The sequence below is a fragment of the Eleutherodactylus coqui genome, chromosome 12 (assembly GCF_035609145.1).
Source record: "Eleutherodactylus coqui strain aEleCoq1 chromosome 12, aEleCoq1.hap1, whole genome shotgun sequence".
Classification (NCBI taxonomy): Eukaryota; Metazoa; Chordata; class Amphibia; order Anura; family Eleutherodactylidae; genus Eleutherodactylus; species Eleutherodactylus coqui.
This window is the reverse complement of record NC_089848.1, coordinates 111,362,453-111,385,903: the sequence shown is the minus strand read 5'-3', so window position 1 is coordinate 111,385,903 and position 23,451 is coordinate 111,362,453. Positions and strand designations below refer to the sequence as shown.

General features: G+C 41.2%; 1 protein-coding gene across 3 annotated transcripts in view; it reads right to left on the bottom strand.

The window, feature by feature from the left end:
* MKX (mohawk homeobox) overlaps window positions 1-21,299 on the bottom strand; it is a 121,719-nt gene extending 100,420 nt beyond the window's left edge. For all 3 annotated transcript variants that reach the window (XM_066584807.1, XM_066584808.1, XM_066584809.1), the window contains exons 1-2: window positions 21,167-21,299; window positions 7,845-8,095 (exon numbers count right to left, since the gene is read on the bottom strand). In XM_066584807.1, the coding sequence (XP_066440904.1) occupies window positions 7,845-8,095; window positions 21,167-21,223 (308 nt within the window). In that variant the 5' untranslated portion in view covers window positions 21,224-21,299. The remainder of the gene's footprint in view (window positions 1-7,844; window positions 8,096-21,166) is intronic.
* Window positions 21,300-23,451: the final 2,152 nt, after the last annotated feature.

The window sequence follows — 23,451 nt, the reverse complement described above, 5'->3', positions numbered from 1 at the left end:
CGGACGGGGACAGAACTAAGCTCCGCTCTTTCCTGCTCACTCCCATTGTTGGCTAAGGACAAAAGGCAGTGAGGGGGCAGGAGCTTAGCTCCGCCCCATCCCACCCACTCCCATTGCAAACCGCTCGAAGGGAGACAGAGAGAAGGTGAGGGGAAGGGAAGAGGGGGAAAATGCCGGCTGATATACACTCCTGTAAATAAGTCCTGATGCTGTATTTATGTTATGTGCTGGCTTCTGGTACTGTGACTATGTATTGAGCTTGGTTCTGGGGCTGTATTTATGCTATGAGCTTGGTTTTGTTACTGTATTTATGCTATGAGCTTGGTTCTGGTACTGTATTTGTTTACTGCTAGGGATATAATCCTATCTTTCTGCTTACTGCACAAGCAGAGTGCAGGCAAACTACCTATCAGTGCAATATATATCCATCTTGTTCACCCCTCCATCAGTAAAACTCAGTTCACTCAGGCTCCACAGCTTCTGGTCACTGTACATAATGGATCCGTACTTAAACGGATCCTGATTAATCATAATGGGGTTCTGTCACATTTCCCTTTGGGGTTCTGGTATTTTTGATGGCATGAATGGCGCTGCAGGCTACACTGTTCTCGCCATCCAAAGTGCTGGAACCACTGAACAAATGCAGAGCTTCCATAAGCCCAAATGTGAGCGGAGCCTGGTGTGTTTTGTGAATTTATAAATTAGTGATACAAGTACATAAACTCCCAGCATCCGGGGGTCTGCCCATACTGCACACGCCGTGCAAGCAGATATTTACTGCCAATATGTAGAAGTGTCAAGAAAAAGCGCTGTCATTAGTATCAGTGAAGAGGTATTTTCCATTATTGCTATAAACGTTGCGCTCCTGGCGCCGACTCCACGTTGTGTTATTTGACAAAGTGTTGTCTTTTTTATTTAAATAAAAGACTCTTTAAAACACTTTCACTACCTGGAATTTGTTACTGACATCAATTTTTCCTTGGCAGCCGACCTTCGAAAGCATCTTTAGAAATTTTCTGGCCCGGCACCAAATCCACATTCAGATGCCCAGACATGAGTAATAGAATTCAGCTGAGTACTAATGGGATTCCAGTAGATGTCACTGCAAGTCAACGCGAGCGGCAATAAATGTGTTCCAGTCGTCACAAATATTTAGCATTTCTGAGAACATCTGAAGAAGAACGCTGGATCCACGAGCGGCTAATGACAAGCCGCCCGACTCACAATTACCGTCATTATTTATCAACCTGCAGAACAGATTAACTAATAGTAAGTACTGAAATCAGTTCATCTGCTGGCAGCAGGAACCCCAAATGTTAGTTTAAAGATGTCTTATGTTACATCGCTTCTCTCCTCCCTCCTTTGTTTTCTCTTTGAGGCCGAGGCCCCACAAATGATGTCACATTAGTACTGAAGAGACACCAATAACACAAGCAGCATCACATAGCAATCAATGACACGCCATTCATGTATCCGAAGAAGCAGAAACCCAAATCCAAATGCGAGACTTACTTCCTTCACTGCAGATACACACGGATATTCCGCTCCGCATGGGCGGGGCTACCTTTCTCTTGTTTCACAATTATGGTCATCTAGACTGAGCTTCTAGAAGGAGGTTCCAAAGCAGATGTGAAATTAGCCTTACATATACCGGTGATGAGACTGGAGATCTGCAATGGCCATTCCTGATGCCAAGAGTCCTGGGGGTGCCCCTGGTATCAAGCGCAGTGACACCAATGGATGTAAGGCCCTATAGTAAAATACAAACTGGTCAGTACTTACCCCATCTGCACTGCTGCCTGGATCCAGCACGGTGCTGCTGTCTGTTGTGACAGCTGATGCCAATACAAGTCAGGTGACTGTTGTAGCCAATCAGAGGCTGTTTGGCTCTCCTGGCATCATGGCACCTGGTGTGTGAGCGCCGATGCCAGGAAAAGGAGCGACGATGCCGCAGCGTCTGATTGGCCGCTGTGGTCACCTGACTTCTGCTTTCATCAGCTATCACATCAGACACTGGGACCACAGCGGGGCTGCAATGCTGGATGCCGGCGATGGGGGGTGGGGGGGATAGGTACCGATCAGTTTGTTGGGAACAGGAGAACCCCATTAACAGCCAATTTGACTCACAATTGGTGACACCGATTTGCTGCAAAACTGTATATTGGCGCATTTTTTATTCGCACCTTGGCAATACTGCAGCCAATACCCGGGAAGTCACCCTCATCAGATCTCTTTACTGTAACGCACTCTGTACCCGTCTCACGGCGCATTCACATCAGCATTGTTGCTTTCTGCTCTTCCATCAGATGAGCAGCAAAATGGAAAAAAAAGGCCTGTTTCCCTTCCTACTGATTTCGGAGGGATTCTCCGAGCTTCCGTTCGGTTGTTTTTTTTCTCTTTTATTAAATGGCTAAAATAGCGCAGCGCTTTTTATTCCAATAGAAAAAAGGAAAGCGAACAAAAAAGACGCTTTTTGTTTACAGAACTCAATGGAAATATTTCCACTTGTTTCTGTTCTTGTTGTCTATTGTAGCGCCACAAGAAACGTACAAACGTCTAAAACGCGTGCATCTTAAGCATACACTTATGTTTCAAACTAGTCCGCGCCGTGTTCTAATGTTTTGCAGCTCCGCACGTTTTTTTCTTGATCACAAAAAAAAAAAAGTATAATCTGAGCTTACAAAATCGTACAGCCGCGCGTCCGGACGTTTTTCAATGTCTTCAATGTTAAAAAGAAACGTTTACGGTTTCATAATTTTTTTTCGTTTACCAAGCTGCACTGTCAGGGCTCATTCACAGGAGGGAAGCTGAGTTAGCCGCGCAAAAAACGTGACTATTGGAACCAATGGTTTCTTGTGGAAACGCTCAGATAAAGGTATTTTAGGTGCGCAAAAAAAAATCGCGCCTAAAAAAATAGGACATTAGTGGCTGGAATTCTCTGCAGCACGAAAATATAGGTCGTGACCTATCATTGGGGCACAAAACACAGGCGTGTCCCTAGAATCCTAAGGCAGCTGGAAAAAAAAGGGCGGGGAGGGAGTTTAGCTGCGACCAAGGCTCGGAAAAGAAGAACGCTGCCGCTAGTTAAGACATTAGAAGTCATTAGGAGGATTTCGACCGACTGAGGGAATTCCGAACAGCAGCGCATTGTTTCTGCAACACTTCGCTCCAGATTGTGTGGATGGGCAACTCTTTGCGCAATTAGGTCCCTCGTTTGAATGCGCCCTTCAAAACAAATGCTAAAGGAACAAAGAAGAAACAAACTGACAGCAAAGGTCCGTTTTTTGGTCAAATCTGTCTAGCGGATCCATTAAAAGGATGGAAAAGATGGTTTACGTTTGGTTCCATTTTAATTACGTTTTGCTCCGACGCACTAACTACCTGTTGTTTATAATCACCACTTATAAACCCGCGGCTCTCAGCGCCGGAGGGGCCACAGGATTTGATCAACTTGTGCAGTGAGAACCTTTTTCACGCAATTAGTATAAAGAGTTGCGCGGTTTTACAGGCATCACATGAGTGTGGACGCTGCAGCGGGTTTCAACCATTATAGGTTTTTTCTGCCTTTTTTAATCGATGAATTGAAGCACAAAGAATATAATAAAGATAAATAAGATGGGAAACGCTTCGACGTCGCGGTAAATCATTTCCGGTAACGTTTGACTTGTTATGCAGAACCTGAGTACGTGATACAAAGTAGCTAACGGGCTGTAGAAGCAGCAGGTGACCCGGCAATCTATACATCACTGGCACTCTGGAGATCAGGTGGTGACATACAGCCATACTACCTACCATCACCACCCCCATTATACACGGGAGGAGGGCGGCCGTCGCCAGTTCTGGACGCAGATTATTCCTCGCTGGCAGATTTCTCCCATTTGTATTATTTCAATTATTGAAGAACCAAAGCCTTAACGTTTAAAGGGCAGACTGGGCTGGACGAGGGGAGACTTGTGCGCTCTGTAGGCATTATTGACACGAGCGATTCTACATGGCTATTTTGCTAAGACATCGCCCAAAAATCGCGACCCTTTTTTGGTTGCCAATTTTTCACGCTGCGCCAAAAGAAAGGTCTTGCCCAATCTTTATAGGAAAAACACTGGAAGCTCCTATGGGAGCTGAAAAAAGGGAAGGGGAGGGATTTTACCTGCGTCCGGCGCTCGGAAAAGAAGACCGCTGCCGCTATTTAAACATTAGAAGTCATTATGAGGATTTCTGCCGACTGACGAAATTCTGCGATGCAGCGTCTTTTTCCTGTGATACGCCCGTGGGAACGCATCCCCCATGTGATTGAGGCCTTAGTGCCGCCATCACATTTACATGCTGAGGTGCCGCTTCTCTGGATGCCGGAGGGAAGGAAGTTTACTTTATGACATGCACTGAATGGAAGAGCTAAATAAAAAAATGTCTCGGACCGACCTCTGTAGGCCGCCTCACTGTCCACATGCACTTTTTTTCAGCTTTTTCCTCTATTTGCATAAAATGGCACGGATTTAAAACATTTTCATTTATTTATTTTTTATTACGTTTTATTAAAAATGTTTTTTTTTTTGGTGTTATTTTTATGCATGACATTTTTTTACGAGTTTTTTCTGGCATTTATTTCTATTCCGTAGAACATAAATGGCGGCAAAAAAAAACACCAATCCAAAAAAGAAAGAAAAATCTGCCACCAAATTTTGACCAAAAAATGCGCTGTTCAAAATGCTTTAAATATTTCACAATAGACTTAATCTAACATCGAGCCACACAAAAAAGGGCTGCTAAAATACAAAAGAAATCACCTAGAAAAACATTGCGAGTGGCCCAAGTAGCCCCCCAGTGCCAGCACCGATAATACCAGCAAGCTGGGGCTCAGGTCACACCGTACTTTTTGCCCAACCGCCACTTTTTATGTTTCAATGGTTTTTATTGAAAATGTTTCACAAATAAGTTTCTGGCGGGGGGGGGGGGGGGGCAATTATTGCTGTCTTGAAGTACGGTAAAAAAATATGTCTTTTTTCCTTTCATTATAACATCGTACGCAAAACCGCCACTTTTTTGCCGTTTTGATGCTCGAGTATTTTTTTTCCAGACAAGAAAATACATAAATCCAAATGTCTGCTGAAGGCCAGAGAGTAAAATGTTAAAATGCCCTACAAGTAGCGCTTTTTTGTAATTAGACTTTTCTTCCACATTGCAGTTTGCTGCCCTAAATGCGTTTCTTCTAGCATTTCTATAGGAAAAAAGCACCAGAGAAAAAAACGTATGTGTGAATTAAGAAAGCTACCCAAAAACCACCAGAAAGAAGACTATGGAGAAAATGTATCATTTCATTTTTGGCATACTAAAGTTACAAAATTTGGCGCAAGCATGGTTCGAGCAAAATTTGTAACTTTTAGAGAGGTACGCCATTCTACGCCACTTTCTTGACAGCGACTCCATTTTATCTCCTCCTCAGTGCAGTGAACCTTCGTTAAAGAGGAGAGGGGGGGGGGGGCTGGTCTTGGGATTGCTGAGGGTCTCTGCACCGAGAGCTCCATCGATCAGACTTTTATTCCCTAGGCATAATTCTGGTGCAAACCCTTTAATCTTTGCTTACTGGATCCCTGAGATTGTGATCTGGCAGGTAGTCAGGGGGTCGTTATGAACTACATTCACAACTGAGTTTTTACACCTAATCAGAGGTGTCCTTCAGTATGTATCAGATACGATGGGCTTTATCTAAACTTAGTCCACAGCAGCCAATCACATTGTAACCCCTCGGCCCATTAAATTGGGAGAAACAGCTCTTTGGCCAAAATCTAAAGTGCTTGTCCAGCCTTGGACTATGTTCACACCGTCGTCTGAGCCTGTCATGGCATTACAGGCAAAGCCAGTCTTAGCATTAAAATGACTAAAATGAGGGCACAACTTTATGAGCCCCATTGGAAGCCAACTGGATCCATCCGGCACTGGTGGTGTTCATTGTGTGCCGTACTGTATCCTGCAACGCATCATGTTTCTCATCATATAAAACACTACATCACAAGTCTAACAATATGTCCTACCAAGTTCTACAACAGCAACTCAACCCACTTTCAATGCCGTGTATAATACCGCAAAAACACCCAACAGAATCATCACTTCTTGACGGTCCACAGAAAACAACTGATTGTGGGGAAAAACATTTTAGTGAAACGGACTTGAAACAGTGGTTTAATGACGACCACCCCTTTAGGATTATGGACATCATAGAGGGGGATCCCATACTAGCGAGCTTCATAAACACCTATTCATCTGACCCGCGGCCACATAATACTACATGTTATCTGCAGAGGAAATGTCTAACCAGTGTAGGCCTCCTCCTGCAAAATCAGCTGCATGAAAGACAAACCTGTCACATCTAGTACGACTAGTTTTCATGACTGGAGGTGACAAGTTCCAGGTCCAAAGATGAAGTCAAATTGATGACAGGTGATATAGTGACAATAAATATACGAACTAGTTTACTAGAACAGGCGAACTGGGCTGGTCTCTCAAGCAGAGCACCTCCCCCCAAAAGGGCGACCCCACTGCAGGAGAGAGACCGGGAACCAGCTAAGGTACTAAGTTACCTAATATATGGAGCTGACTGTAACGGGTATACTGAGAGCAGGATCTCTGGGCTCTAAAGGCACAGGATACATTGGCACAGCGAGATGGCCAGTACACAAGACTTATAACTGGCAACCTTTGTACAAACACTTCTCCATGGAAACTTATAGGCTGACTGGACTGATAGACAACCCAGCCAGCCTATTAGTGCTGGCACCAGAGGGAGATGTTACTCCTTCAGTGTCCAACTCAGAATGACAACACACAAGCATCGCCTGGCACATCACAGGGTCCTGGCCTGCCATGCTGATGTCACTCTAGGCCCGCCCATACTGTCGGTGCCATGATAAAACCCTAAAAGAAACCAAATGACCAGGTGTCGCTTCTACCTACTCTGGTGGTATAATCAGAATATCCTACTTTCCTTCTGCTTTTTGCAGGCTAACCAATGCTGGTGTTGCAGATGGGTTTGTTAGCAAAGCAGAGAATTACATCCAGTTTAGCCGCATAAAACAGCTCATCACAAGTCAACCTACAGACCGGTCATCCATGAGCTGTTATTGCAATGGATACACCAACGTAAATGCTGGGTGCATTATAGGACTCATATAGAAAACAGAGACAATGAACTCCCGTTGTGCGTCAGAGCCAAAGCAGACCTCGAAATGTCTCTTGGCATTAAAGGGATTGTACCACAATTACAAGTTATCCCCTATCCATAGCACATCCACAGGATCAGGAATAATTTGCTGATCGTGGGGGTGGGTCTCATTGTCAAGACCCCCGCTGATCTTAAGATCGCTGGTCCCATGTCCCTCTTCCTCCTCAGTGCGGGGTTACGCAAGTGTACTAGCGCTCTATTCACTTTCAATAGGACTGCGGAGATAGCCGAGTGGAGCCTGCTCCGCTATTTCCTTGAGCCCCACTGAAATGAATGGAGCGCTGACTGGGCAGGCTCAGCCAATGCTCCCTTTATACTGACATCACTGCAGGGGCGGGAAGAGACCCCTCCCCGCAGTAACAGGCAGAACAGAACACGGGTGTCCCATTTTCGAGATCGATGGGAGTCTCAGCAGTGAGGCCCCCATCGATCAGCAAGTTATTCCCCATCCTGTGGCTATCATATGGATAGGAGATAACCTGTAATTTTGGTACAACCCTTTAATAGCTGGACATGGCCAAGAAGACCTACGAAAAACGGGTTGTCTAAAACTCAAACACATTTACAGAATGCACAAACAGGTCATCATCTTAATTCATTCTGAATATGGACACATGAATGTTCTTACCCGGGCCGCCGATGTCTAATGCCGCCATTGTCCTTCACCGAGACACTGTCTTGAAGACCTATATCAGGATTAGGGCTTTCCATTCCTACTACGTATGGCCGAACTACCCTCTCGCGGTCACTTGTGGCGTCCTCAAACAGGACTTGACCGCTGAGCTTGTTAAACATGATGGTGTTCATGGTAGGAAGTCCCGGAGCTTCTCTCTCGGCTCCTAAAGAAAATGTCGTTTTGTAGTGCAGAAGAATCGGCTCCTACAAGAAAGAAGAAGACATGTCTAGATGAGACGACTCATGAATGTACTCGGTGTGATGTCACACAGCTGCCACGCCGAGAGCCTCCAACTTTCCTAAATTTCTGTCTCCCATAAGAATCTTCTTATTGGAGTCCCTAGCGGTTCCAGAGATTCCTCGTGGCGATCGATCTCAACATTTTATCATCATTTTAGGGTAAAGTTCTATAGATGTCATTTGTAGATTTGAGACCTGATTGGCTACCAAAAAGAGATGATGTTACAGCAGCTTCCAATCTACTCAGACTCTTCATCAGGCTGATTAACCCCTTTGTGACCACAATACACCCTTTTTCTGACCTCACTAATGGGTTTTAAACCTGCGCATACATCTTTTTAAGTCGGTGACTTGGCTGACTACTGATAGCCAGGCGCCTGCTTTAACTGCCAGGAATGGAAAAACCTCAGATCCTGGCAATTTAACTCCTTACATGCCACTATCAATGGCAACTGCAAACTGGCAATACTCATCCCAATTTGAGTCCAATTAGATCTGATAACTGCTCAATAATCACACATTGTATGGGGAGATGTTGAACACTTCAATACATTAGAAGGACTCAATATCACATATAGAACATGCCAAAGAACATGGTCACCGTTCATGTGTCACTGACAAGAGCTATGAGCTCTTGCTGGTGGAAGAAAGGGTCCCTTGGCACTTTAGAGGGCAGGGATATGCCACAATGCTGGTGATCGTTGGCACTTCTACGAGGTGGTAAGTTCAAGACTGGACTGGGGAGTCACTGGATGTTGTATATCTTGAGTTTTCCAAAGCGTCCGATACTGTGTCACATAAAAGGTTGGTATATAAAATAAGAATGCTTGGTCTCGGCGAGAATGTGTCTAAGTCGGGAAGTAACTGGCCAGTGATAGAAAGCAGAGAGGGGTTATAAATAGTACACCCTTCGATTGGGTCACCCTTACTAGTGGGGTACCACAAGGGGCAGTATAGGAGGGGGTCACACTTATTAGTGGGGTACTACAGGGGGCAGTACTGCACCCTATGCTGCCCCCTGTAGTGGGCTCTATGCTGCCAAGGCAAATATGTTCATGGGGGACATCAGAAGAGGTCTAGGGCCACATGACAAGAATTGTTCTTCTTCTTTACAAGTCACTGGTCAGACCACACATGGAATACTGTGGATAGCTTTGGGCACCAGTACTTAAGAAGGACATATCAGAGCTTGAGTGGGCACAAAGGGGGGCAACTAAAGTAATAAGCGGAATAGGTGGACTACAATACCCAGAGAGGTTATCAAGCTGGGGTTATTTAGTTTAGAAAATAGACTTCTGAGGGGCCACCTAATAACTATATATAAATACATCAGGGGACAATACAGAGATCTCTCCCATCATCTATTTATACCTAGGACTGTAACAAGGGGGCGCTCTAATAACTATGTATAATATATCAGGGGTCAGTACAGAGATCTCTCCCATCATCTATTTATACCTAGGACTGTAACAAGGGGGCGCTCTAATAACTATATATACATATATATCAGGGGTCAGTACAGAGATCTCTCCCATCATCTATTATACCCAGGACCGTAACATGGGGGCGCTCTAATAACTATGTATAGCTATAACAGGGGTCAGTACAGAGATCTCTCCATCATCTATTATACCCAGGACTGTAACAAGGGGGCGCTCTAATAACTATGTATAATATATCAGGGGTCAGTACAGAGATCTCTCCCATCATCTATTATATCCAGGACTGTAACAAGGGGGGCGCTCCAATAACTATGTATAGATATATCAGGGGACAATACAGAGATCACTCCCACCATCTATTTATACCCAGGACTGTAACAAGGGGGGCTCTAATAACTATGTATAGATATATCAGGGGACAATGCAGAGATCTCTCCATCATCTATTATACCCAGGACTGTAACAAGGTAGCGCTCTAATAACTATGTATACTATATCAGGGGTCAGTACAGAGATCTCTCCCATCATCTCTTATACCCAGGACTGTAACAAGGTAGCGCTCTAATAACTATGTATAGATATATCAGGGGTCAGCACAGAGATCTCTCCCATCATCTATTATACCCAGGACTGTAACAAGGGGGCGCTCTAATAACTATGTATACTATATCAGGGGTCAGTACAGAGATCTCTCCCATCATCTCTTATACCCAGGACTGTAACAAGGTAGCGCTCTAATAACTATGTATACTATATCAGGGGTCAGTACAGAGATCACTCCCATCATCTCTTATACTAAGGACTGTAACAAGGGGGCACTCTTTATGTCTAGAGGAAAGAAGGTTTCTATACCAGCATAGAAGGGGGTTCTTTACTGTAAGAGCATTAAGACTTTGGAACTCTCTCCTGAGGACCTGGTGATGGCAAAATCGATAAAACAGTTCAAGAGGGTTCTGGACGTCTTTCTTGAGTGTTACAATATTACATGTTTTATCACTGATTACTTCAGTAGGGTCGGGGATTTGTGGATAATTCTGATTGCCAGATTGGAGTCAGGAAGCAACTTTTTTTGCCCTATGTTTCCCACGCATATTAGTAACTACGTGCGGGAATGATGGGGCAGGATCTATTTTCCTGCAGATTTTCAAACTCCTGTGCTAAAGCAGAGTTTGAAAAACCTGAGAAGAAAAAAAATCCATTCCTGTGCAACTACACTCCGTAGCGGCGAGCGTAGTTGCACATACGGCCATCTGAAACCGCCCTCAGTATGTTACTTTCCTGTAGCCTTAGACTCTGTTCACATTAGCATCATGGCTTCTATTTAAAGGGGTCTGTTGTGGCTTCCATATCTTTGACAGCATCAATATCTCCGTAGACTGCGCAATTCTTGCCACCAGAAATACGGACTACACGGATTTTATTCAGACTGCAATGAGGATGGCGGCGGAGGAATAGTGAATAAATCAAAGTGCCGGAGAATATAGGGCAATGATAAGATAATGAACAGAAGGCAGCCGATCCCGCCTGGAACAAGCTGGCAAGTTGGTATTTGTAGAAGGTTTGTTTGAGTATTTCATAAATTGAGGTCCGTTCGCAAATACAAGGCGTTGCTGTGGAAAAGCTAGTAAAATGCAACCATCCATGATTAGGAATGCACTATTTATATCGCTGCGTCTCCTCCAATGACTGTAATGTGGCACAGAGGACCCACAGAAGAAACGGACGCTGTGCATGGAAGATGTACGGCCGAATACAACTAGATCATTTGTTCTGCTCAATTTGCGCCCCCGTCACATTTACAATTTGTGGATTCAGAATTTCAGGGGTTTGTAATGAAATTAAAAAGGTACTCAGCGAACCTCCTGCGCCCCTAATCTAATTCTCTGTATTAACCCCAGAGCCGCCGTCCCCACAGCCCCACAGAGCAGGATCAGGGTTATAGCGAAGGGGAACAGAAGACCCTCGGAGCTAATGTGAATCTATATAGCTATTTACAATGGCGTAATTTTCACAACCATGTTTTAACCCCTTAGTGACATGATGACCCATTTTGGAGCTAAGGATCAGACAATTTTGGGGGGGATTTTCATCTCCACTTTTTAAATAAACCATATTTTTTTTATTTCTCCATTGACATGGCCGCAATGAGGTTTTTGCATGGCGAATTGTAGTTGTCATTGATACTATGTTTTGGGGTATATATAATGTATTGTATAACTTTTATACATTTTTTTCTTTTGGAGGGCAGGGAGATGAACACATCCTTTCTGACATAGTTTTTTTTTTAAAGCATTAATCTTGCAGCATAATAGACACGATAAATTATTTTTGTGAGTTGGTACGATTTTGACAATACTAAAATGATATATATTTTTGTAGGTTATTCCACTTTTGCGCAATAAAATCCCTGTTTTTTTTTTAGAAAGTATTTATAATTTTTTGTATCTCTGCGTTCAAAGTCCAATAACTTTTTTATCTTTCCATAAATGGAGCTCTGTGGGGCTCGGTTTTTTTTTTTTGCGTGACGAGCTGTATTTTTTTTTGGCACCCTTTTGGGGTCTAAGCATTTTTTGATTACTATTATTTTTGGGGGGAGGTAAAATGAACAAAAAAAGGATTTTGGCTCCGCTTTTACGATTTATTCTTTTATTTAATGCAATGGTACTAAACATTACTTTTTTTGAATAAAGAGGGAAAAGTGTGCAAAAATGTTTAATGTGTTTTTAAAAATATTTATTGTTTTTTTATGTCCCTGTAGGGCACTTGAACCTGTGAAGTTATGATAATAGATTACAGTAGTTTAATGTATTATCGCTAATAATAGCAATCATAGGTCATGGCAGACCCAGACACCTTTGTCTGGTGTTCTGTTTCCATGGTAACCCATTGGCCCTCTGTGATTACATGGCGAAGGGCCGATGACATGACAGAGGGAGCACCCTCCCTCTGCAAACGCTTTACATGCCATGATCACGGCATGTAAAGGGTTAACAGCAGTCTTCTCACCAATTCCCGCTGTTGCAGCGGAGAGACCGGCTGTCAACCACAGATAACCCCCGCTGTAAATGCCGCAGGCTCAGATTCCGAGCCCGCGCGGTCCATAAGACGTAAGCTTATGCCCTGGGGTGGGAACTGCTACTTAAATTTACGTCCTGTACCGTTAAGGGGTTAAAAACACAGCATGTCCATAAAAAATACGCCCATTATAGTCAATGGCAAGCGATTAAAATATGGATGCATCTGTATGTCATCAGTATTGGCTCTGCATGCGCCTCCGAATCTGCATTTATTGGTAATGTTTTCTATTGCGCAAATACGGATCCGTACGTATATTATCTGTAACCCATCTGTAATACAGATCCGTGTTTGCCCGGTGGAGAATAAAGCAATGACAGCAGATGGGTGGTAAACACTGCTGACATGTGGTTGCAATATCGTCTGTAACACGTTCGGATTACGGAGGTCTTCCAGTAGGTTCCTGCTCTGGAGAGTCCAAGTCAGCGCTACACAGAAGGACGAAGAACGATAGATACAAAGGGGGATAGGGGAGCGTGGGTTTCATCACAGGACAGGGTAACGGGTATAAAATAAATAAATCTCACCTCGTTAGTATTTCTGAATGTTAATTCTGTGTTAGTGATCTAAACATTCCAGAAGGTTCTATTTGCTAATTACTTGGTGCACAAACAGCAAGCGAAGGTTTTACTACTTTGGATATAATGTGGTTTCTTCACTGCAAAGAAAAGCCCCCTTAAAAGTGTTTTATTACAAGTGCTTTAAAATACCTGAAAAGTTGTTATTATTGTTTTGTAATAAAGTAACAACTTTTCAGGTATTTTTAAAACATGTTTAATAAAGTACAGTTTTAGTTTCAGAGGGGGTTCTTTGCAGTAACAGTTTGATTGGTCACCTCCTATTTGGTATCATCTTTGCAGTGATAGGGGCCTTTCGCATATGTAGAATATATCTGCAAGACGCACCTAAAAAAAACCCCTAAGGAACCTTTCATACAAGACGCAATTACGCCGCAGGACGCAGCCGAATCTGCAGTTGCAGAATTTGACACCAAAGTTTGCAGGTCTAACTGTATTTTGGTGCAGAATTGCGGCAGGTATTAAGCCATGTTCAATTCCCCATAAAAGTCCGGAGGTAGCCTTGATGCAGAATTTACCGCGGTTTGCGGTGCTTACGGCTTATTCCGCCCTATGTGAAAGGTTCCTAAAGACAGCCTAATCTGCTGCAGATTTCTCTTCCATAACCCGCATGTATACATGTGGATTTTAGTGCAGGATTTTCAGTGTTTTTAGGCTTGACTTGCAGAAATGTTCTGCACATGTCAAACGTCCCATAGTGTAGGGGCTCATTCACACGGTCATATGCAGTTGGGGGCCGTAAAATATGCAGCGTTTTTTTTTTCACAGCCTGAGGGCACCCACCCACTGGCGTTTGCGATTTTCGTGCGTGAAAAACGCAGCGTTTTTGTCGCGTTTTTGGCGCATTTTTCGTGGCGTTTTCGCGGCTTTTTGCGTTAATTTCCATTGACATTCATGGGTGCATTAAGAGAAAAATAAGGACACATATGCAACTGACAGTTCCTATGTTAAAAATTGCAACGGACTGAAACAAAAAACGCCAGTGGACAGGAGTACATTCAAAACGAATTGCTCTTGAGAAAAAACGCAAAACGCAAAGGAAAAAAAATCGCCAGTGGGTGGGTGCCCTGAAGCTGCATGTATTTACAGAGTTTTGGTCCTTCTTCATTTTTTGCACATGTTACACTGCATTTTTCACGTGCACAAAAAAAAAGCTAGACGGGCCACTTGATTTCTCCTGCCTTTTAGTGTAAATGCGCAGTGAATGCGCATGTGTCATGCATATTCACCGCGTATTTTTATTGCTCCCATAGACTTGCATGGGTGACTTTGGTCGGTAATACGGAACAAAATAGGACATGCTGCTGTTTTTTTCACATGTGTAAAAAACGCATGTTTGTACACCCCAATGCAAGTCAATGTGATTTAAGCATTATTCGAAAATGTGCCGTGTGAATGAGCCTTTTACCTACTGGGGATATCTAAATTCACCCCTAGCAATAGGAAAAGTTAGGTAGCAGGTAAGTGATAGAAGGTACTATGTCGTGAAGGAATTTTTTCCCCAAAAGGGCTAATTGGCTTCTGTTCTTCGGGGTTTTTTGCCTTCCTCTGGATCAACAACATAGGAGGATAAACAGGCTGGACTAGATGGACATTGTCTTCATTCAGCCTTACGAACTATGTTACTATGTCCAAATTACCAAATCACATCCTACTATCCTGCTGTCTTACATAGGACTGCAGGAAAACCGTCCGCATAGTCTTATCATAATACACACAAGCAGAACAAAAACTGCAATCTCAGAGATAAATGACACACTCAACTCTGCTACATCTGTATAACATGCTATGGCATTGATTGTTTAAATGCTACCAAATGGGCATGTATAAACGTAGCGTAACCTACTGTAGTAACATAGTTGCAAGGTTGAAAAACGATACAAGTCCATCCAAAGGTTGGTTTCACATGCAGCTGTTTTACAGACATGTTTCTAAAGACATCACATCTCTGTATACCATCAATGTTTCATCCATATTTGTCTCCGTATTTTACTGATTCGTATTTGCCAAATAGAAAACAATACAAATCTGGAGGCAAGTATGTAAAAAGTAGATTATGCTGCGCTTTCAAAGAACGGCTCTAAAACTCCAGCTCTGTTTATAGCATAAAATGCTATTTATATTGACACGACTACCCTGTTTCCCTGAAAATAAGACATACCCTGAAAATAAGACACAGCATGATTTTCCAGAATTTTTGAGGATGCAAAATGATTTTTCAGGCTTTTTGAGGATGCTTGAAATATAAGCCCTACTCCAAAAGAAAGCCCTGCTAACAGTTAATTAAAAAAGTCAATTTAAATAGTGCCCAGGCAGCTATACATGTGAAAAGGTTAAACCTTTTTGAACAAAAATTAATATAAGACACTGTCTTATTTTTGGGGAAACGCGGTATTAAAAAATGAAAATCATCCCTGGATACCATGTATCGAGTTGTCATATGCACATTATATGTAACATACACTGTAATGTTGGGATTTCGCTTTGTTCTGGGTGATCTCAGCGCCGCTGTAGATCTGTGATTCCGGTATGACGTTCAGCGACAGATAAGGCTGTAGGCAAATGGGAGCAGTTTTTTGTAGTCCTAAAAAATCGGGCCAATTTCTGTGCAATTTTCTTGTTTTTTTCGTTTCTGCGATTTTTCTGTGTGATTTGCATTCGATTTTTAAGCTCTTTTTATGATTTAACGTGGTTCTATATGCTAAAAATTGATCACAACTGCATCCAATGAGTGCAATCCGTCTTTTTAATCGCACCCACAGACTTGAATGGGTGCTTTCTGTCTGAAAATCGCACCAAAATAGGACATGCTGCAATTTTATTTTACTCGGACTATTTGAGTAAAAAAAAGCCCATGTTTATTCATCCTTTCAAATAAAAGTGTTCTATTTCCATCCGATTTCGGACCAATTTCTTTGGTCTTAAAATTGGACAGAAAATCATTGGTGTGAATTTACCCCAAAGATGTAGTACGAATATTCCTCATGCATTATTATTACGGTTTCATATTTTCTAACATACTTTTTGCAAGTTGCTTCTACTTCATCCTGACAATCAGACAATCAGAACTTCCACAAATTTCAGTAGAAAGCAACTCAAAAAGCCAGACGACCGGGCTACCGGATGAGCCTCGATCGACATCTTCCTCCACAGCTACACAGTACATTATTTTAGGCGCGTAATATACACATAACATATATTTAGAATATGGTCATCCATAACAGGCTACTAGTGAGGTACACAGCTTCCAAACCAAAGTCCGCGGCAGTTTATGTATCTTTTTCTAGATCTCGCATTAACAAAACAAAAAAGGAAAAAAAAACATGAGCTTCTGGCGACACTTTTCTTCGCGCACCGACTAACTCCTGGGAGTTGTCCGGTCGTGTCCCAAACAGAAAGGAACCAGGAGTTGTCCAAAAGGCTCTAATCCCACAATGTCAGTATTCTCATGTGTGTGAATATATATATATTGTGACAACTAGTGTAATATACATTGTATCCATCACAATTACTTGCCTCCTGGTAATAATAATCTTTTTTATATAGCCCCAAACATATTACGCAGCGCTTACAGAACAGGGGGATACAGAAAGACAAAAGTACAAAAATACAAAAACCCCGGTTACACAGTAATTAGTTGATGGAAACAGTAGGGGTGCGGGTCCTGCTCCAATGAGTTTACATACTACAAATAATAGGGGGATACAGAAGGTAAAGGGGTAGTGATAGGTGATTGTACTGCGCTCCTGCAGGTATTGGTGCTACCCGAATATCAGAATTAGGGCTCGTTCACACCAGCGTTAGCCCCAGGTAACCACATCCATTTCTCCATTCCATTTGTGGCACATTGTAATGGAAATAAAATGGAATTAAACCGTTTCTGTTTTTTTCTTCATTGATTCCAATGAGTTGGTTTTTTTTAAACTGAAGTTCTTCCATTTGTTTCTGTTGGGTTTCGTTTCCATTTCCGTAAATGGAACAAATAGCACAGCGTAAACGGTTTAATTCTGTTTTTTTTCAATTACTACGCGTCACAAGTGGAATGGAATAACGGAAGTAGTTAACTGGGGCTAACGCTGGTGTGAATAAGCCCTAATTCTAATATTCAGGTGGCACCAATACCTGCAGGAGTGCAGTACAATCACCTGCTAGGAGGTACGTGATTGTGATGGACTACTATGTTGCCACATATCCCCAGTGTGGATACAGGCAAGCTTCTGGAATATATACAGTATACTGCATAGTGGGGGCATGAAGACATGCAGCCAAAATTCTGGAATTGTCTCCTAATATGATGCACTTTTAGTGCTACTGACATGACATCATCTGTTTGTGGAATATACAAAGACCCCAATAAATCTGATATACATGCCCACCTTATCACATGTTTCTTGCTTTATTACATCCCTCACTTATTTTATAACACTGATAATTGTTTGCAGATATTCAGATCTTTTAATGTTTTAATTTGTGTGTAAATGTATAAGTGTGTGCATATAATATATGACATGTGTATATCATATGAGTGTGTATAAACAGTTATCTCTGCATTTGTATATACATATGTATATGTATGTCTCTGTATGTGTGTATGATATATACTGTATTACATGAGGTGAGTCACATACGAGCTTCTGAATGGTGTATTTATCAGAGCACATAGGCTTACACACTATTATGAGCCCATACCACATGCCATGCGACAGTACCTTCTCTTGATATACCAGAGATTTATCTAAGATATAATCAAGATATTTATCGTTGACACACTATCTTATCGGACGATAATTTGGTATGCGTTCTTGTACGCGTGTGGCATGTCATATTTGTTCTAGCCCAGTTTTGGATTAATCACACGTTATCTGTTACTGTGCCCGTTGTGTGAATGTTTTTTAAAAGAGATATGTAATACAGTTTAATATTTTAATATAAGTCTTTTCTGTGATGAGTCACATATAGATGTACGTATACATATATATATATAGCTTTCTACATGAATGCATGTATAGATATTTACATGTGTAATATATGTATATTTTTTATACTGTATGTATATACTCAACTACATGTGGCATAAACTGTATGGATGTACTTATGTATATATCTCTGCGCATATATATGCATATATATATATATATATATATATATATATACATATAAATATATATATTCAGATATACACATTTTTCCATATATACATATATATATATATATATATATATATACATATATATATATATATATACATACGTGTGTGTGTGTGTATTTACCCATGTATTATGGGTGAGTCATAAATATAGTTTTTACATGTATGCATATGTAAATATTTATATGCATAGATATGTACATACACTCCGCTGTATGTTATATACTCTATGGTCAAACATATGTATATAATCTCTCTCTACACACACATACATATATATATATATATATATGTATATATATAAAACTATGTGTGTATATGTATCTTTATAGATGTACAGAGGCATTATGTGTGAGTTGTATATAGATATGCATCTCTGTACACACATATGTGTGTAGCATCTCCATATACAGTATATGTGTAGAGTATGTACAGAATTCTGTGTGAGCATTCATGTACTGTATATGTCTTTCTGCATGCATATGTATCCAAGTGTATACTACCATATATACAGAAAACTATATACTAGATATACAGACATATATTCTCCACCATATCCACATCTGTACACCTAAATAACCTGTATGTACAGTATGCATTACTGTGCATTATCTATTATTACTATGTGTTACTTACAGATGTATTTTTGCTATCAGGGGGGTTATTTACACTTTGAATGGGTTTTGTTGCAATACGAAAACAATGGCATTCTAATGGGTTAAGATAACTTTCTGCTATCCCAATCAAGCCAATATTTGCTGCATCTGTATATGACACCAAGGTGTTCTGCAGCACAGCGCAGACATGCTAGATATAACTTACAGGAACATATTCATTTAGCATTTTAATAAGTATGTGACCCCCTTCCCGCAATACTACAACTCCTAGCGGGTAATAAAGAACATTGCATGCTACAGAGCCCCCCGACCTCCTGGCTACCCAAAGCCCAGGTTGTTGCACAGCTCGGAGCCATGGCTTGAGGAGATCCATGGGTAGGAAGACTCTGCATGGAGCTTGGGTTTCCTACACTCCAGATGAGCCTGCGCTGCCTTTGATCATTCCACCGCCTGGGAAGAGCATAACAGTATTTCCAGTGTAACATGCGCTGATACATTACAGTGACCTTCCTTCATCCACACCATCAACAACCTGCTGCAGCGTCAGCCCGGATCTCACTGCGGTTTTACTGTGTTTAGATTGAAGTGGAGCAACATGAAAGGGTGGCCACTATAAATATTTGCAGGGATGTAATTCAGACGTTATTTGTCTGTTCTCCATAAAATATGAGCAGCTGTCTGAATTCCCCAGACTGTTCTACTGTATACTACAATAACATCAACACGCCTCGTGTGTGCCCGTCCTGCCCCACCGCAATGTGTGACCTCTATTTATAGCCCACTACTTCTGGCCCAACTCACTGGCACTGCCAACTACATTCACCCATCATTTTACAAGATATTGAGATGTAGCAGAGCCGAGATTGCCATTGGCATAACTCATCGTGATGTCACGGTGTCTCAGGTACCTGTAGCTGCATGGAATCCTAAAGGCAACACATTATCCCACAAAATCCTGCAGCCTCCAATTTACTAAAGGACAAACTCAACTCTGCTACATTGGTGATCTCTGTACCTAATGTGAATAGAGATGCATATCATCCACATCCCAAACTGATTAGAACTCCTAGCCTTTGCCAAATATATCTCATCACATGAAGTACTGTTCTTCTATTCATTCTTGTAACAAGTTACTTCTATATATGAGAAGTCTATATTATACATAATATATGTTGGGAGGTAAAGGGCAGGTTAGGAGGACTGAGGATCTGCAGCTGTGGAGAACTACAAATTTCAGCATGACATGATAGGAGGTGCAGCTCAACTACTGACTCCAATTGATTGTTGTCATATAAACGGATCTAGGTAGATAGATAGATAGATAGATAGATAGATAGATAGATAGATAGATAGATAGATAGATATGAGATAGACAGACAGATAGATAGATAGATAGATAGATAGATAGATAGATAGATAGATAGATAGATAGATATGGGAGATAGATAGATAGATAGATATGGGAGATAGATAGATAGATAGATAGATAGATAGATAGATAGATAGATAGATAGATAGATAGGAGATAGATAGATAGATAGATAGATAGATAGATAGATAGATAGATAGATAGATAGATATGAGATAGATGGATAGATATGAGATAGATAGATAGATAGATATGAGATAGATAGATAGATAGATAGATAGATAGATAGATAGATAGATAGATAGATAGATAGATAGATAGATATGAGATAGATAGATCAACCATGAATTTGCCATTTACAATTTAAAGCTAAAGCAATGCAGTAGCCCCGGCTGTACTCGGCTATGAACTGACGTGTGTAAGTCGTTTCTGGTGGAGAATGTATTGGGGCTACATCAGCAGTGATATAATTAGATAGAAATCATTACATCACATCTAATAACACTCCAGAAATCAGTGTGTCTATTTAAAGGAATGTGTGATATATACATCTTGGATAATAACTTAGTAACCAACTTCTAGGAAGATTTGCTCCTGGCTCCTGGGATAAATAGATATGATACAGATAGATATATGGACAAATATGAGATAGATAGATAGATAGATATGAGATAGAGAGACAGACAGATGAGAGATAAATAATTGATCTATCTATCTATCTCATATCTATCTATGTATGTATGTATCTATCTGTGCCATTTTATGCTGTGATCACACACAGTGACAGGTACTTGTATGGAGTCATTACCTTGTTCTTGTTCTGTTCCGCTTGTATAGAAGTTTCTGAGAGATCAGGAAGAGTCATTGACAGAAGTGTTGGCTTTATTCCTGTGTGTGCGCCAGTTTTAGCGCCGGGCGCAGTGCAGCAGCGCAATGGCTAGTAATCCATCCCCGGTGCGCAGCGCACATGTCTCTGCTGCGCTGTTCTCAGCTCTAACCGCACGGACCGCGGCCGCCTCTGCTCTATCCTATTTACTAAGCTCGAGGCTGCGCCCCGCACCGAGCATACGCTATGCGCCCCATGTTATCCAGCTGCGCAGCGCAGACTGCGAACATCCAGTGCAGGCGGAATACAGGGTCCGGGGCGGCGGGAGGCGGAGGGGGAGGGAGGTGTCCTGAGCTCCTATTCACTGCAGACCTCCTGCTTCTGGGCACAGAATAGCGGTACAGCCCCTAATGACACTCACTGGGATACACACTGTCTGATACTACTGTATGCTGCTGACTGTATATAGAGCATGTATACAGTACTAATATATCTGCCTGATACTACTGTATACTGCTGACTGTATATAGAGCATGTATACAGTACTAATATATCTGCCTGATACTACTGTATACTGCTGACTGTATATAGAGCATGTATACAGTACTAATATATCTGCCTGATACTACTGTATACTGCTAGCTGTATTTACACGATACATACAGTACTAATGTATCTGCCTGATACTGCTGACTGTATATAGAGGATGTATACAGTACTAATGTATCTGCCTGATACTGCTGTATACTGCTGACTGTATTTACATGGAATATACACAGTACTAATATAACTATCTGAATACTACTGTAGTCACTTGACTGTATATAGAAGATGTATACAGTACTAATATATCTACCTTATACTGCTGACTGTATATAGAGCATGTATACAGTACTAATATATCTCTCTGATACTACTGTATGCTGCTGACTGTATATAAAGGATGTATACAGTACTAATATATTTGCCTGATACTACTGTATACTGCTAGCTGTATTTACATGATATATACTGTACTAATATATCTGCCTGATACTGCTGACTGTATATAGAGGATGTATACAGTACTAATATATCTGCCAGATACTACTGTATGCTGGTGACTGTATATAGAGGATGTATACGGTACTAATATATCTGCCTAATACTGCTGGTTGATTTTACACGATATATACGGTACTAATATATCTGCCTGATATTACTGTATGCTGCTGACTGTATATATAAGTTGTATACAGTACGAATATAACTGTCTGATACTACTGTATACTGCTGACTGTATATACATTATACATACAGTACTAATATATTTACCTGATACTACGGTATACTGCTAGCTGTATTTACATGATGTATACAGTAGTAATATATCTGCCTGATACGAGTGTCTACTGCTGACTGTATTTACATGGGACAGTATATACTGTACTAATGTATCTGCCTGATACTGCTGACTGTATTTATATGATATTTACAGTACTAATATAACTGTCTGAAACTACTGTATGCTGCTGACTGTATATAGAGGATGTATACTGTACTAATAGATCTGCCTAATACTGCTGATTGTTTTTACATGATATATACAATACTAATATATCTGCCCGATACTGCTGTATACTGCTAGCTGTATTTACATGATATATACAGTAGTAATATATCTGCCTGATACGAGTGTCTACTGCTGACTGTATTTACATGGGACAGTATATACTGTACTAATGTATCTGCCTGATACTGCTGACTGTATTTATATGATATATACAGTACTAATATATCTGCCTGATACTGCTGTATACTGCTGACTGTATATAGAGGATGTATACTGTACTAATAGATCTGCCTAATACTGCTGATTGTTTTTACATGATATATACAATACTAATATATCTGCCTGATACTGCTGTATACTGCTGACTGTATTTACATGAAATACAGAGTACTAATATAACCGTCTGAATACTACTGTATTCACTTGACTGTATACAGAAGATGTATACAGTACTAATGTATCTGCCTGATACGGCAGTATACTGCCAACTGTACTTACATGATCTATACAATGCTAATATAACTGCCTGATACTGCAGTATACCGCTGACTGTATATACAGGATGTACAGAGTACAAATAAATCTGCCTGAAACTACTATATACTGCTGACTGTATTTACATGATACATACAGTACTAATATATCTGCCTGATACTGCTGACTGTATGTAGAGGATGTATACAGTACTAATGAATTTGAAACTGCTGTAAACTGC